The 16,349-nt window shown below is 46.0% G+C and overlaps 2 protein-coding genes across 2 annotated transcripts in view; both read left to right on the top strand.

Annotated features, from left to right (window-relative positions):
- Nucleotides 1–1,684, top strand: part of SGIP1 (SH3GL interacting endocytic adaptor 1) — a 54,649-nt gene extending 52,965 nt beyond the window's left edge. The window contains exons 23-24 of the mRNA XM_069861973.1: nucleotides 242–406; nucleotides 882–1,684. Coding sequence (XP_069718074.1) covers nucleotides 242–406; nucleotides 882–904 — 188 coding nt within the window. The 3' untranslated portion in view covers nucleotides 905–1,684. The remainder of the gene's footprint in view (nucleotides 1–241; nucleotides 407–881) is intronic.
- A 6,947-nt stretch (nucleotides 1,685–8,631) lies between these two features.
- DYNLT5 (dynein light chain Tctex-type family member 5) lies at nucleotides 8,632–11,649 on the top strand. Its single transcript, XM_069863094.1, has 3 exons — nucleotides 8,632–8,687; nucleotides 8,764–8,893; nucleotides 10,230–11,649. The coding sequence occupies exons 1-3, from the start codon at nucleotides 8,632–8,634 to the stop codon at nucleotides 10,431–10,433; spliced, it is 390 nt and encodes a 129-aa protein (XP_069719195.1). The 3' UTR covers nucleotides 10,434–11,649.
- The last annotated feature ends 4,700 nt before the right edge of the window (nucleotides 11,650–16,349 follow it).

Here is a 16,349-nt window from a genome sequence, read left to right on the forward strand (position 1 = left end):
GCAGCTCAGCTGCTTCATATTCCTGGAGTGTCTTAAAAGCAAAAATCTTCTAGGAGGATGAGAGGGTTTGCCTCTGCCCCCCTACCCCGGGGATGCTGCTGGCTTGGATACAACAGTGGGAGTGAGATTCACTTGCAATGCTTGGAGCTTCTCATTGCTTTTACCTGGAGATCTGACCCTAGGATGCGTGGCGTGTTTCTCCTGGCTTGTAAGGGTCTTGTATGGGACTTTTAAATCGCAGGTGTGGGGTCACTGCTGGCCCGATTTCAGCTCTCAGAGGGGCCGAGCACCCCAGCACCCCTGGCCGTGCAATTCACCAGCGAGGGGAGCACGCTGTCCAGCTGCGACATCGAGCTTGTTGGCGCTGGCTACCGCTTCTCGCTCATCAAGAAGAGGTTTGCAGCAGGTAGGTAGCTCATCGGTAGCTCCTCTTTGGGATGGCAGTGTTCCTGGCAGTCCCCTCCAGCTGGGCTGGCATGCAGAGGACTTCCCTTGCTGTATGTTTGTTGACTGTTCAAGCCCAGAGGTCTCACCACCGCACGGTGTGATGGGGCTGACCGGCAGCAGACAGACAAAAGCTCCCTTGCATGAAATAAGTCCTAATTTTTTGAGAGCCTTGATTTTCATGGGCTCTGTTCTGCTCGCGGGTCCTGCATGAAAAGCAACATCTGGAGATCTCCAGGAAGAGCTTTTTGCTGCAGACCAATACAAGTCTTTGTCCTAATGCCTCATTGCTGCAGAGAAAAGCAAGTATTTTTCCTGTGCTACTCGTGCGTGGCAGCAGAGCAGCCGAGGGTGATGGGGCTGGTTTAGGTGGGCGGCCATCCCCTGAGAACCAGGGCTGCTTCCTCCCTGCAGCTGACTTCCGATCCCATTTCTAGGTAAATACTTGGCTGATAACTGATGGAAGCTTATGCAAGTTTAAGAAAAATAACACAGGAAATACCCAAGGACTGCTGTGCGTGGAATGAGTTTTAATTACAGTTTAAGGAAAATGAACTAAATCCTGCACTCGGGACATTTCTGTTGGAAGTGTCAACAACTTTCAGCATTTTTTTCCTTGGAAAACACCATCTTGACCAGTCCTACAGTATTTACTTCTAGATGTAACATTGTTAATGGTTTTAAAATGTAATTATTGTATTTGTAAATTGTACTCATTCCAGTAAGGCTGTATTTTGGCAGTTAGACACTTGAGTTTTAGCATTTTACCATTCATGAAATGGATGTAATTTAAACTGTGGTATATAAATTTAATAGTAGTACTGTTGAATGGCACAATGCTTACAGAGGTAGATTACATTTTGTGAATATATACGATTTAAATACAGTACTGATAGCTGTAATGAAGGGGGTGCCTCACAGAGACGGAAGTAGAACTGACATGATGATTTACTTTTTATTCAGTCCTTAGTCTCATGGTGATGAATAAAAACCTCTATCTTCAGGTTTAACTGGTTTAACTCCAGAAAAATGTTTCTGTTAATGTAGAGGTTCCTAATACAGTCTCTCAGAGAAAGAAAAAAAAAAAAAAAAGCAGAAAAAAAATGCCACTTCTACAAAGACAATTTACATCATTTTCCATTGCAAGAAACCTCCATGAACATGCCCTTGCTCTCTTACAGCTGTGGATTAACCATCAGGACTACCAGCAGCACATGCACAGGCGATGAGCACTTCTCTTCACCCCATGCCCTTATATTTTGCAGAATTGCAGATAAGGAAATAAGCAGGCAAAGAGGCTGGGTAGCAACTCTCAGCTTACAGCACTGTTCAGCAAAGTTATTGATATTTTTAGGGACACATTTTCCAAGCAGTCTCTGGGTTTTTGATTGCATTTCTACATTCCTTTGATTGCTTTTCCCTTTTTTACCCTCCGTTTCTGAAAGCCCCACGGGTATAGAAAATGCTTTAAAGACTTGCAGCGCCCACCCTGCCATGCCTTTCCATTTTACCACTCAAGCAGGAAAGCGTATATATGCAAACATTGAAGAATGAACACAGCCCAAGGCTGACCCTTGGTGGGACACCCACCAGGGCCAGGGGAGCAGAACAAACATATGGGTGGCTACTGAAACCCATGGGCAGGAGCTGGCCATGCTGGTCTTGGGAGCAGCTATCTTGTGGGGATGGAGAAAACACATAGAAGTGCTAAACTGGCAGCTGCAGGGGAAAGAAATGTCCTTCTGTGTGTTCCCTGATCCGACACAGGCGCAGCTTCTCGCTGTGCATCGCCTGTGCAGTATTCGGTTTCTAGCTGATGCTAGTCTCAGCCTACTGCTGGCAACATGCTGACAGCATGCGTGGTACCAGTGGTACAGCATCTGCCAAGATGGAGTGTTTGTTTTAGCAGAACAATTTAGCAATATAGGGAAAAAGGAATGGATCTTTTTAAAATGAAATGCAGCTGATTTTCAGATGCACACAGCATAGGAGCACCCACTGAATGAGGTGCTGGGGCTCTAGAAGTGTGTGACATGACAAATAGTGCTAATTTTACAGTCACAAATGTTGCCAGGATTAGGCTTGTGCATGTGTTGAAAAACTTAGACTGTGCATGTTGGGAAGTGCTTGCTCACAAAGCAGTTTGAAGTGATGTAAGAAAACAGAAATTCATGGTCATCTTAAAAGAAAATAAGAAAATATCGAGATATTTCAATTCTGAGATGACTCCCAGACTGAGATATGTATGACGGTGGCTGGGTTGTGTGCATGCTCTCAAGAGGTATCAACATAGAAGATAAAGCACAATTCAGTTATGCAACTTCATACATCGTGGCAGTTTTTGAAAGTACACTTGCCAGTACTCCTGGATGGAGTGTTCAACTCCATTAATAATTTTCCCCCTGAAATGGAAATATGTATAAACTATGTAACCTACCCCTTTCTGGCATAGGAATATAGAGCAAAATCTAAGAATCAGTTTTTGCATAATTGGTTCATGCTGTGTACAATTGTTATAAACTCATGCTTCCAAAAGAAATCCATGTCTTAGTCCTGAAAAGAATTTTATAATGTAAATATTACCAGAACATAGATATTTTACTTTATATTTCATTTGAAAGACAAGGTGTTTACATTAGCATTGGGTTTTTAAATGCTTTTTAAACAAAAACAAAACCCAAAACCCAAAGCTCCCAAGCTCGTCCCATGTGTGCTGTCCCACAGAGCTGAGGTCACGTTTTCCAAGTACATGTCGGTGCAAGGATGCAGTTCTTGTGGCCTGGGAAGAGAGGTGAGAAAGTCCTGTACCCTTTCTGGGGCAAACTGGCTGGCAGACTTGAGTTAGGTGTGCTGGCACGCATGCAGCCGCATGGGGACACAATCCCCCTCCAGCCACTAGCAGGTGACACAAAACAGTTGTTCCCAAACTGTGACCCTGGGACCAAAACCAGCATCCTGCTTTTCCAAGTTTTTCCATAGTGTTTTAGTTCACAAGGCATTTGCTCAGGAACGTTGAACTGCGTGTCTCTGCATTCCCTCCCAGCATGACCTTTGCAAGAAGACGATGCGCCACATTGGTGGTTTAATTTTCCTGCCCTGATGGTGTCTGAGCATAGAGGCAAAGCAGCAGAGTGTGCCAGGGAGGCATATTTTGTTGGGTATTTGTCTTCCCATGTACTGTATGAGTGTGGTACTCCAGCATTACCCCGTGTGGGGAGGGGGAGCAGGCCAGTTGAGAATCTAAGTCTGAAGTGCAGAAGACTTGTTTTCTTTCCACCTGGCTTTGGGAACTTGTCAGCAGAAAAAAGATTGAGCAGCAGCTTGGGATGTATCAGACTTAAATTTAGAGCACCAAAAAGGGGCAAACGCAGGGCTGTTCATCCTTAATTTCGGTGTCTGTAGTAACAGCACGTGGCCCTGGCTCTGGAGAGGACACAGGGTTTGTGCTGTCCTGTTGCATTCAGGGCACTCAAGCTCTGAAGGCTTCACCTCCACTTTTAGGCAGGAAAATATGTTTATCTTCAGTGAATCATCTGTTCGGTACTCCCTGCCCACTAGCACAGAGCAGCTATATCAGCAGGGAGTTGGAAAGACAGCATTGATTTGGTTGCCTGTAAGTCACCTGCATTTCCAAAGCTCAGCATCGGTGCTCTGTCTCCGAGCATGTGGGCCAGAAGTTCTTTTGCCAAGTCGAGCTGAGGCTTAAAAGAGAGCTCAGCCCTCCAGCTCTGCTCAGCACTCACACCCTTAGCTCAGCAGCCCTCAGAAATAAGTGTCTGAGTGGAAAAAAAGTTGAATAAAGGAGGTGTTCAAATAATAAATAGGTGTGATGCGTGCACAGAAAGGCTTTAGCTTGGTGACTTCTGAGAATTTATCCCTTTAGACTGTGTCCTCAGCCACCTATTCCTGAGGGATTTTCCTCTAGGGTCCCCAGTTAGCCGCCAGCGACCCATGCCTGCAGTGTCAAGGTGCCCACCAACAGAGCAGGAGTGGTTTTCCCCATGGAAACATGAAGACTTGGGTCTTTAGAAGCTAGGAAAGAGGATGTGGGTGGTATTGCAACTTTACTTCTGTTTGTTGTAAATATTCATGATTCTCAGCCAGCTTACGGTGCTCCTCACAGGAGGCATTTCAGACCAATTTTCTACTTTAACAATATTTATTGATAATAATGAAATTGCTCAAATCAAATACTGCTGGATAATAAGAATTCAATTTGGTATTTGCATTTGTTCTTAAATATCATTTCCCTGTTATAAAGCTGCTACTTTTTTTTTTCTGTAAGGCCACTGTCCATTAAACTCCTATTCCTGCCCAGCTGGTGTAAGTTCTCAGTGCATATGTGTGGCTTTACTTGAAAAAGCTTTGTCACACGAGTGCAATATTGTACCAAGGAAGTTACACAACTGAATGCTTTTCCTGACACAGGCTGGACTTAAAGATATTAGTGCTGTTATTTGGTATTTTGGTTAATTAGTCTTATCTTCAGTATGCCCCTTTAGGCCCCCATTATAAGGGTTATATTTTAAACATAGGTAAAAAAAAAATAAAAAATCTGTACTTATAAGGTTAAAAAGAGATCCCATTTTGACCAGACAGTGAGGGGATGGGGAGGCAGGCACCCAGCCAGGCTGCAGGTCCCAAGCACACCCTTACTGCCAGATGCTGTCTGGGTGCCACATGCAGCAGTGCCTGGGGCTTAGGCTATCTGGCAAACATCAGAAAAATATAATGCTTTATCATTTTGAAGCCATGTACATCTGCAGGTGAGACCCATCTGCTCCCTCCTTTTAACATGATCATGGAGACCTGGGGTAGTTATTCAGTGCCCAGTTGTAAAAATTATTCAGCGTGGGTGATTATTTTCCCACTGAGGTCCCTGCTGAGACCTTATCTTGCTGCCCATGCCACCACAAGGCACACTTGTATTCATTTACTTAGTTCTGGGTCACTCAGAGCAGCTGGCAGTGGCACCCTGTTGAACTGCAGCTGCAGAGATTCCTGCAGGATGAGAATCACATAAAGTCACTACTTCACATTCTTGGAGAAAAGCATTTTTAAATGGCTGGAATGCAATGAAAAGGTGTCATATTTTTAAATTACCTAAGAAAGAGTCAAATGTCTTTTACTAAAAACGTTCGGACTGCTCCTTCAGCTTCTCATCTCCTTCAACGGCAGTGCTGTTTCTGTGCCCACTGGTACATGGTGCAGTTCTGCGATACAGAGGAATCCTGCTCTGGTCTGTTATCCAAACACCCAACTTCTACTTGAGAAAGCCAGTTCCATACACTGAACTGGAGCGGTTTTTTCCCCTATCCTTTGGTTGGTTTTATGTGATGATGTCTTGGTTAAAAAAATGAATTTTGAAGCTTACCTTGATCAAAATATGTAATTTTGTACTCAGAATCCTTCTTTACTTCTTTTTCTCACACTTTCTCCAAAAAAGTTCATTGCAAAGCTAGAAAAACATCTGCAGAAATACTCCCCAACTCCTGTGCGACCTCCCCTATCATTTTAGGAAGGACTGCAGATAACACTGCTGACAATTGCACCTGAAAAATCAGAACAGTTAATGTGGCGATGCTATTCCAAGGTTTGCACACAAGCAGGACTTCACTACAGGCCAAGCAGTATGAGATAAAACATGCCAGGTTTTAGCGAGGCATTCTGAATATCTTACTCTTCTGTTAGAAATCTCTCTTTTTGGATAAAGGGTAAATTGCTGCAGACTTGCCATCCCGCTGCTGGGTTTGTAATCCACAAAAGAGAGGCTTTCCACTCCAAAACTCTCTTAGGTTGATGAAATCACATGGTTATTTTGATGGCATAAAACTTACAGAGACATTAGCTGTGGTCTGAGAGAGGAATCAAGTCTGGTTGTGGTTTGAAACTCCGGTCCTGCGGCCGTGAGCTGGTGGGTGGAGGGCACGGGGTGCAGGAGAACCTCGCCATAGCACCTCTGAACCCAGAGGAAACCTCAGAAGTGAATTGGATTTCCCAAGGTATCTCCCTGTATCATTTTATTAACTCCCTCATGTATAAAATGTTTATAAATATTTGTGGATTGAGATACACAGGTCTATTTTTAAGATTTAAGTTAAGTTAATTAATGGCTGGCCTTTTTTGCCTAAACGTGCAATGAGATATATTATACCTTTAGTCTACGATGGCCTAAGTACTGCTTAGTCTGTGATGAAAACTTTGCTGCTCACCTACTGTTCTCAGAGAAAAAGACATACAGGTTTGTTGCACACGGACTATAGCAGCAAAGCTTTGTATTTGACCACTGGTAATATGAATGTGTTGTATTGACTTGTTGAAGATAATCATGAAACAACATATTTTAAATGTTACTTGCCTTATAGATTAGAATATGACTATGTGGATATCATTTTTGTAAATAATGTTTTTTATAAATGTCTTTCCTCCATTCTCCCCTTCACCCATTTCACAGAATCTTGAATATGCAATTATTTACAATTATTTACCATGCATAAAGTTGCAACAAATAAATCCCCATGTCAGAACAAAGTTTATTAATTCTATACATAAGAACTACATTAAATACCCGATTGAGTTGCAATTTAAATGTGAATTTTTTTTTCCTTGAAAATAAACAAAACCCGTAAAACGCTGCTTTTTCTGGGTGAGTTTTGCTTGCATGGGCAGGAGCATCCGGAGGAGCTGGGCAAAGGGGCTACAGCTGCTATGTTCCTGGCGCAAAATATCATTGCTGTGTACAGCTTCGCAGCCTGGGGATATGTGGAGGCCACGGAGGTAACAGGGAGTTGTGGGGACAAATGGGCATCTGTGGAGGCCATGGGGGCTTGTGGGGACACATAGGGACCATGACGGCCCGCGGGAGCCTGTAGGGACCCGTGAGAGCATGTAGGGGACTTGAGGAGAACTGCAGAAGCCATGGGGACACCTGGGTTCTTTAGTGGCATGTGGGGACCTGTGGGACCTGTGGGGACCTGTTTGGGGACTGTGGGGACCTGTAGGGGCTGCAGGGATGTGCAAGGACCTGTGAAAGCTGTGGGGCCCTGTTAAGGCTGGGGGGGACATGTGGGTGCTGTGGGGACCTGTGGGGCCAGAGGGGCAGGCAGAGACTCACAGAGCCTGTGGAGGCTGTGGGGGATCTGTGGGGGTTGTGGGGACATGCAGGGACCTGTGGGGACATGCAGGGACCCACAGAGCTTGTGGAAACTGTGGGGGATCTGTGGGGGCTGTGGGGACATGCAGGAATCCACAGAGCTTTTGGAAACTGTGGGGGATCTGTGGGGGTTGTGGGGACATGCAGGGACCTGTGGGGGCTGTGGGGACACACAGGGACCCACAGAGCTTGTGGAAACTGTGGGGGATCTGTGGGGGTTCTGGGGACACGCAGGGACCTGTGAAAGCTGTGGGGACACACAAGGACCCACAGAGCTTGCGGATGCTGGGGGGGATCTGTGGGTGCTACAGGGGCACCCAGGGACCCACAAAGACTGTGGAGTCTATGGGGACATGTGGTGGCTGTGGGGACATAGAATCATAGAATCACTAGGTTGGAAAAGACCCGCAGGATCATCAAGTCCAACCATTCCTATCAATCACTAACCCATGCCCCTCAGCACTTCATCCATCCGTCTTTTAATCACCTCCAGGGAAGGTCATTCAACCACCTCCCTGGGCAGCCTGTTTCAGTGCCCAATGACCCTTTTGGTTAAAAACTTTTTCCTGATGTTAAGCCTGAACCTCCCCTGGTGAAACTTGAGGCCATTCCCTCTCACCCTGTCCCCTGTCGCTTGAGAGAAGAGACCAGCTCCCTCCTCTCCACACCCTCCTTTCAGGTAGTTGCAGAGAGCAATGAGGTCTCCCCTCAGCCTCCTCTTCTCCAGGATAAACACCCCCAGCTCTCTCAGCCGCTCCTCATAAGGCCTGTTCCCCAGCTCCTTCACCAGCTTCGCCATGCAGGGACCTGTAGGGGCTGTGGGGACATGCAGGGATTTGTGGGGGTTCCCGTGGGGGCTATCGGGACACGTGCGGACCCACAGAGCCTGAGGAGGCTGTGGGGACCTGTGAGGTCTGTGGGGACCTGTGAGGTCTGTGGGGACATCCAGGGACCCGTGGAGGCTCTCGGGACCCGCGAAACACGGAGCTCGGGGGGTCACACACAGGCGGGCGGGAGGCACCGCCCCGGCCCGGATGGCGGCCGCCCGCCCCCCGCCCGCCCCTCGCCCTTCCGGAGATGCCGGGCGCGGGTGAGGGGCTCGGGCTGTCTTCAGCGCGGTGGGTTTTGCAGAAAAGAGGGGTTTAATCTTCCCGTTTTCCCCCCCATCCAGGCCCCCCCGAGCGTTTCCCGGTGGCGGCGGTGGATGCCATCCTGGAGGAGGTGCTGGGGAGCTACGCGAGGGAGCAGCGCTACGAGCCCGCCCGGTGCGGGGAGGCGGCCAGGGCCATGGCAGAGGTACCGCCGGGCCCCGGGCACCTCGGCAGCGCGCGAAGGAGGGGCCGTCAGGGCAAGGACGCCTAAATGAAAGCACAGAATCGGAGAATGGTTTGAGTTGGAAGGGACCTTAAGGACGCCTCCCACCAGACCAGGCTGCGCGAAGTCTCAACCAACCTGGCCTCAAACACTTCAGGGACGGGGGCATCCTCCACTTCCCTCGGCAGCCTGGGCCAGCGCCTCACCACCCTCATTGTGAAGAATTTCCTCCTTATGTCTAGTCTAAATTTTCCCCTCTCCAGTTTAAAGCCGTTCCGCCTCACCCTATCACTACACGCTATTGTAAATAGTCCCTCACCAGCTTTTTTGTAGCCCCTTCAAGTACTGGAAGGTAGTTACAAGGTCTCCTCAGAGCTTTCTCTGCTCCAGGCTGAACAACCCCCACTCTCTCAGCCTGTCCTCACAGCGAGTATGCTCCAGCCTTCTGATCATCTTTGTAGCCCTCTTCTAGACCTGTTCCAAGAGCTCCATATCCTTTATATGGATATGGAGGATTCCAGAACTGGACACAACACTCCAGATGAGGTCTCACAAGAGAGGAATAGAGGGGCAGAGTCACCTCCCTTGACCTGCTGGCCACGCTTTTGATGCAGCCGAGGGTATGGTTGGCCTTCTGGGCTGCGAGCACACGTTGGCAGCTCATGTCGAGCTTCTCATGGACCAGCACCCCCAAGTCCTTCTCTGCAGAGCAGCTCTCAATCACATCGTCCCCCATCCTGTATTGAAATTGGGGATTGCCCCGACCCAGGGGCTTTGTAGCCGTGTGGCATAAAACAAATGCCACACGAGGCCATCAAAATACACTAAGGGTTGGTCTGAGATGGTTGCAGGCTGGTCTAAGTTATGATGTTTGCTCAGACAGCAGTGACTCTTAACCAAGCAAAACATTCAAAACTCCGTGTCGTAGTTGACCTGTCCAGAAATGCCATTAATAAGCTTTAAGTATGTATCAGACTTTTCTGAAATAGGCGAATTAGCTTTTTGGCTGAATTCTGCACAGTGACATGTGTGCAAGCTCCTTGTTGGTTAAACACACTCTTGCTGCTGAGAAAATAGTGTCCTGACCCTTTAATCTTTCAGCTGATTTGGCCCAGAAGAGCTCACCAACGTTAAAAAAGCAGGCTGGGGCGTTTCCAGTAGACATTTCAAATGCTGCAGTTTAAAGATTGTCATCGGGGTTGTTGCAAGGGCTCAGTAATGCAATGCTTGCACTTTTCTGTCCCAGAAAACCCAAATGCTGAGGATCACCTGTAAAGAGCGCTCACGGCTTGTCTCCAAACGTGTTTTTCTCTTACAGGTTATTAAAGATCGTGTAAAAGACCTTATGATACCAAGGTACAAGATTGTTGTGGTGACACATATTGGGCAGCTGAATGAGCAAAGCATGCAAATCGGAAGCAGGTGCCTGTGGGATCCTGCGATTGACGCATTTTCATCACACATGGTCAAGAACACTTCACTCTTTGCTCTTGCAAATGTCTATGGTGTCTATTTTGAATAAGAAGGCGGGCAAGTTTAACAGCAGGAGAAATGAATGTTCAGCCTAACTCTCTCTATTGTTGAAAATGGTTGTGAAGGATCAAGGCAACTTTCACCTGTTCTGAAATGTGGTTACCGTAAGCCTTTTGGGGGTGAATGTCGTAACTATTTCCCAGTGGGAAGTGATTCTCTGTTAAATGCTGTCTTGCACCTGATTCTAGCTGCTTTCAGAAACACATATTTCTGTAATACTTTTTTCTCCCTGAATTTGCCCTCACTGTGTGATCCCCAATTAGAAACCACAGAGGGATTTTTGAAAGTAGACCAAAAGCATTTTAAAAACTGTCCCAGTTAAATAGCATTTGCAGGCCCCATGGCCCCAGCTTCGTACACACACTGTGTTGCAGATGCTGTGTCCTGTCAGGCCACAGTAACTCAGTGCTGCAGGTGACCCTGCCCAAGGAATGGGGGGATCCTTTCAAACCAGAGGTGCCCTGGGTGAGCTCTGCAGTGGAGAGTGCGAGGGTTGGGAGCTCTGCTCACTAGGGCCTGGCCTGGCTTCCCCTGAGCCCTGAGTGCAGAAAAAGTGGCTGAGAGGACATGCTTGGTTCTGCCTGGGAAAGACTAGCTGAGTCCTGTAGTGTTTGAAATCAAGTGAAACATGTCTTCAAATGGTATCATACTTAGAGTACATCGAGCTAATGTGTTTGGGCACTTTTATCGAAAGTGCTTGAATCCATAAAAAATGAATTGAGGTTCTCAGATGACACCTGCCTATACGTAAGAGTGGGAGTACTCTGCACTCAGCAGCGTATTTCGAGTCTCCCTGGGTGCAAATTACCTGTCAATAGGTAGGACCTCGGACAGACATGACTGGAAGCAGCTGGAATAGGAAGTAAACCATGGCTGCTGTCTGACCATGGGTCTCACCTCCTGCAGCTGTTCCTGGGCTGGGGTAGGCTCTGACTCACAGGTCTTTCAGCATGACACAGTGCGCAGAGCTATCTGCACTGCCTGGGTTTTATTCTCATTCTGATGACAGACTTTTTGTTACCCATATTTCACAGCTGAAACCTGCTGTTGGATTTTCATAAGTAAAAGAACAAGCATATAAGAAACTGCTTATTTTATTACATGTTATCTGCAAAGCTGAAACTAGAACACTAGTTAGTTAGATGGAAAGGAATATTTGTATTCATGACTAGAAGTTTAAACTACTGTAAACACTGTGTGGAATCCAAACAAACCAACCTGAACTGTCATTGCAGCTGTTCACTGGTTTGTGCTACTCCCTAGTAGCCTTTACTCCCTAGTGCACTCCCAAAAATAAAGCTACGGATAAAGAATACAACTGAAATAATTGTTGTTTATGTCATTATTATCTTAATACATGAAAGTTGTGCTATTGAACCTTGTCAGCATCTGCTGTGTTTTAGCAGAGGGAACTGATATCTCTCTCATTGCAGCCGATGCTGCAGCAGGATGTGGTGAGCAGTTTGGCTGCTTCGCGCTTTTTTAGCACAGACATTTTCCTGGTGTTTTGTAAGTCTTGCCCTGCCTCAGGCTTGATGTTGTGGATTTCTTTGCTGTCAGTCTCCGGCCTCTGGTCTGTGTACATCAAGTAGTCAGCAAAACTGTTGTTCTCTTCTGAGAAAGGCAGGATGTTTTCACTGTCTGTCACGTAAAAATTAGAAGCTAAAAATTAGAAGTCATAGAATCACGAGTAGTTTAGAATATTTATCTATACTAAAAAGACAGCCCAGCCTACAGCCCAGGAGCTGAGAGTATTTTTCTCCTGATGCCTGATGTGAACAACCAAGAGGTACCAGATCATGGACTTCTCTCCAGTGCTGTGTTAAAATAGATACATGAGGTAGACGTTCTGTGATTAACATGTTAAAATCAATAATTTCTGGATTTATATTGGAGAGCGTACTGTGTAGGAATAGTTGCCTTATCAGTCTTGCAGTAGTATTTTTGCTTCAAAGGGTAAAACCATGATTTGATGTGTCAGTGACACTTGACCAGCACATTAACCTAGAACTGCTTGTGGGGTTCCTGATATGCAGATATTATGGTGAGGCGTCAGATACCCTACAATTTCAACCTGGATGTTCCCACTTACGTAATGTTTGCAATTCATGTGCATTTTAAATACTAAAGCACAGTTGGCACTGGTTGCGGAGTTCATAAAGGCATAGTAGTTATCTCACTTAGTTTAGCAGTGTTGGTTTTTCTCCAGTAACAGACTCTCAGGTAGGGTGCTGCAGGTGGCGTTACTTTTTATGTTTGTTTAAGCTGCTGCTACAATAGAATTTTCAACAAACAGATGTTACTGCATGGAAAATGTAGAAAGTTTCTCTTCCTGTCATCTGCCTAATTTATTTTCTTTTTTCTAGCTCTTTTAACCAGTCAGAGTACAAATTTGTAGTGGTGCATGTAATGTCTAAGTTTTCTGACTGTCTAAAAACGTGCTAATAATTAATATATACAACACAGTGTGAAGATATTCAAATAATCTGCTATTTAAAATACTATAATTATAATAGTCTCAGAGTTGTTAATGAAGTTTCTGTTTCTCAGTGGGGAAGGAGAGGTGTGCTAGTGAAGAAACGTGCATTGGCTACAGCAAGGCTTGTCTCTGACATTTAAAATGTCATGGCGTAGAGATTTTCAGTGATCACCTTGGACTTGACTTGTGGTCCTCCAGGTGGGAAAATCTTGATCTAAATGTACCAAAACAGCACACTAAGCTAAACCAAGCAAGCTGCAAGGAAACAGAACCCATGAAGTTGCACCTCTCTTCACTTGCTGTCTGAAGCAAAGCCCATGCGGTTCATGCTTGACATCCTCCAATTAATGGAGGTGGCTGAAGCTGAAGGTACAGCCTGCAGGTGACGTGGTTCTTCAAAATCACCTCAGAGGGAAGCGCACCTTGCAGGGGGTGGTAAGCCTGTAATGCATTAATTGGTACTTACCAAACAGGTAGTGATAATCAGTCAAATGCCTTTTCCACCGAGACCCGCCACAGGTGAAGACGATGGCTCGGACAAAGTCTCTCCCACAGAGCCTCACAGTGTTCCCTTCACACTTTCCCTCATGTGCTACAATCAGGAGAGTGAGTAAGGCCAGCACCAGCACCGTGCCCCTCATTCTGTGGATGCTGTTGCTTCGATACTGGGCTGAAGGGAACTGCGAGGCTGAGGTGGGGAGTTCTGCTGAAATCATCTCATTTATACTGATGGCCCGTCCGCTCCACTGAGTATGGGCTCACCCTAAGGATGACTTAATGTTTGCTAAAAACAAGTTAATTGCTTGTTTCCGGTAGTGTTTTAAGTGCTTTGGGATTTGTGCTGGGATTTTGGTCAGGTACTAAGGACTTTGTAAGACTGTAACTGCTTTATTATAGGAACACACGTGGCATAACATGTTTATAGGGTACAGGTTTAGATCAACACTGTTTAAGTGTATATTCTGCAGAAGTGAAAGGGTGTTTATTACCTAATTTGTAGATAATGGAGTTTGTGCATTTCCCACATGGCGGTGCTACTACAGCCTGTTGCCCAGTTGTGTCTGTTACTGCAGTTTAAATAACCTCAGGTCTTTTTCTGTTGGTGATCCCAAACTGAAAGGGAGGTAGCACCTTCCAGTGATGTCCACAGTTGTGTACCCCTTTATTACTCCTTCACCGTTCTCTTGCCAAGCATCCCTTGTTGGGCTGGTAACTGTGATGTTTCAGAGCAATCTGCTGGTGCTGGGCAGTCACTCACAAGAAAACCAGATACTGAGGGTTTTTTGTGTCAAATGTAGGCATCCAAGCCTGCAAATGCCCTGCTATGATACCTAGTATGCTAAGTGATAGGATGCAGTCTTGTGTCATGGATCAGGTGCAGTGCGTGGGAAAGGCACACAGAGCCTTTGGGTACAGTGAATTCACTGTAACAAACTGTACGGAGCAGTGTAGTCGTTTGACAGGTTGCATTCAGAGGTGTTTGCCTCACAGATACCTGCATGCAGTGAAGTAGCTCCAGTGCAGTGTGTGGCACGTGTCTCTGCAGTGAGGCCTGTGGATATGGCCCTTGTCCAAAAAGGCATAGGAGTGAGAGGGAGAGGCTCCATACAAAGCACAGAGTAGCTGCAGATTGGCGTCCTGGCTGCCCTTTTCTTGTTGGCAATTCTGAAAGACAGAAGTGGGTTTCCTGAAGCAGTGTGGAGCAGTGTTGCTGTGCTTTGGGGCCAGAGGCCAGTAGATCAGTGATGTTGACTGAAGTTGCTGTAATCTTCTATAAAAAACCAAAAAGCAATAAAATGCCTTGAGGAGAAAATTTGTCAATTACAAGGTTAGAAATGCCATGTTTAAGAACAAAATATATGTGGAACAGTGGAGATCTTCAGCACTTCCTAGCACCGCAAGTGTTTTCCAGCACCATAATGTTACAGTTAATTAGTTTACACTATGTGCAGGGTGAATTACAATGTGTTATAGCTGTGACAGAAAGCTCGTTTTTTACCAGTAGCGTCTCAGTAGGTAAACAGTCCTGAGCACCGATGGAAAATATATAGTGTATTCTGCTCAGATTTGTAATAATGGTCAACACATGATTCACCCTAATGAGTTTCTTTCTTTGAAGTGCACAAAGATTAATTTTATGTCCAGGGTTAGCTTGGATGTTCACTGTCAAATGTGCAGAACACAGAAGGAAGTGAATGTTAATGCATCACAAATGATCTTTAGCTTTGGTGATGTGTTTAAATGTTGGACATTTATTGTCAGGCTAATGACAGAGTCTGAATGTTCTGTACCTATAAAATACACGTCTCACTACATAATGCTTTCAGGAGCATGCAGCTATTGCCTCTGTCAGCTGGCAGGCAGGGCACCTCGCTGCTGGGCTTCTGTATTGACTGGCTTTTGTGACGGGGCAGCCCTGCTGCACTGGTCAGGAAGTAGGGCTGTAGCCTAGATCTTGCTCTTCATTATGCATCTGTAGAGATGCTCCATGTTTTCCATGAATAGTCGATCTCTGAAAATCCCCTCAGATGCCATGGTCCAGCTGGTGGCTACCTGGGTGCTTTTTTTCTGTTTCTTCTCATCTGCCCTCCAAAAAGACAGCCCAGACAGCCAAACACTGCCTGCTTCCAGCTCGCAATGGAGGCTTGAGCACGTGTTCCCAGCAGCTTTTGTCTCTCCAGCTGCTGGGGGTGGGCTAGGGGAGGTGGGGAGGTCTCAAAAAACAGACCTGGCTTCCCAAGCTGTGGAAGTCAGTCCTTGCTCCAGGACCACACCATTACCTCGTGTGAGCACTTTGCAGAAAAGTGTCAGTGTGCAACAGGGGCTACTTAAACTGTGATTTTACACTATCCTAATTTGTCAGGTTTGAAAAAGTTGGTCTCTCCTTCTGCCTGGTGTTGGATGATCTGCAACTCGCAGGAGCACCTGATGCACAAAGCTCAACCTTCACCCTCGGTGGTGGTTTATGGGATGACAGACAAGATGGATCTGATGAAAGGTCCATTCATTTCCTGTACATTTTCATAGGGAAGAGACAGGCTACATCTGGGATAGGGATTTAGGCTGTGCTTTTGTTCCTGAAGGGGTGGCTGTTACAGGAGGTGATTTGGGCAGTTTTGCTTTTTGAGTAGCCCAAGGAGAAAAGCCTTGAAGGAAATAAAATAAACAAAAAAACCCAAAACAACAAAAAAACAACAAGGAGAAAAGCTCTTGGAGGGGAAAAAAACAAGGAGAAAAAACCCAAGGAGAAAAGACTACAGAGACCTTCCAATTATCACATCTGTATTACAGGGAAGGCCATTTGTGTAGTAATACAGTAGACTCTTCATCTAGTGAGGGGGACTTCCAGGGTAAGCTTCAGAGCATTTGAAGGAGGTTACTAACCAGTATGAAGTCACAGAGACATCGTAATGTTTGAAAACCTAC

The sequence above is a fragment of the Phaenicophaeus curvirostris genome, chromosome 8 (assembly GCF_032191515.1).
Source record: "Phaenicophaeus curvirostris isolate KB17595 chromosome 8, BPBGC_Pcur_1.0, whole genome shotgun sequence".
Lineage (NCBI taxonomy): Eukaryota > Metazoa > Chordata > Aves > Cuculiformes > Cuculidae > Phaenicophaeus > Phaenicophaeus curvirostris.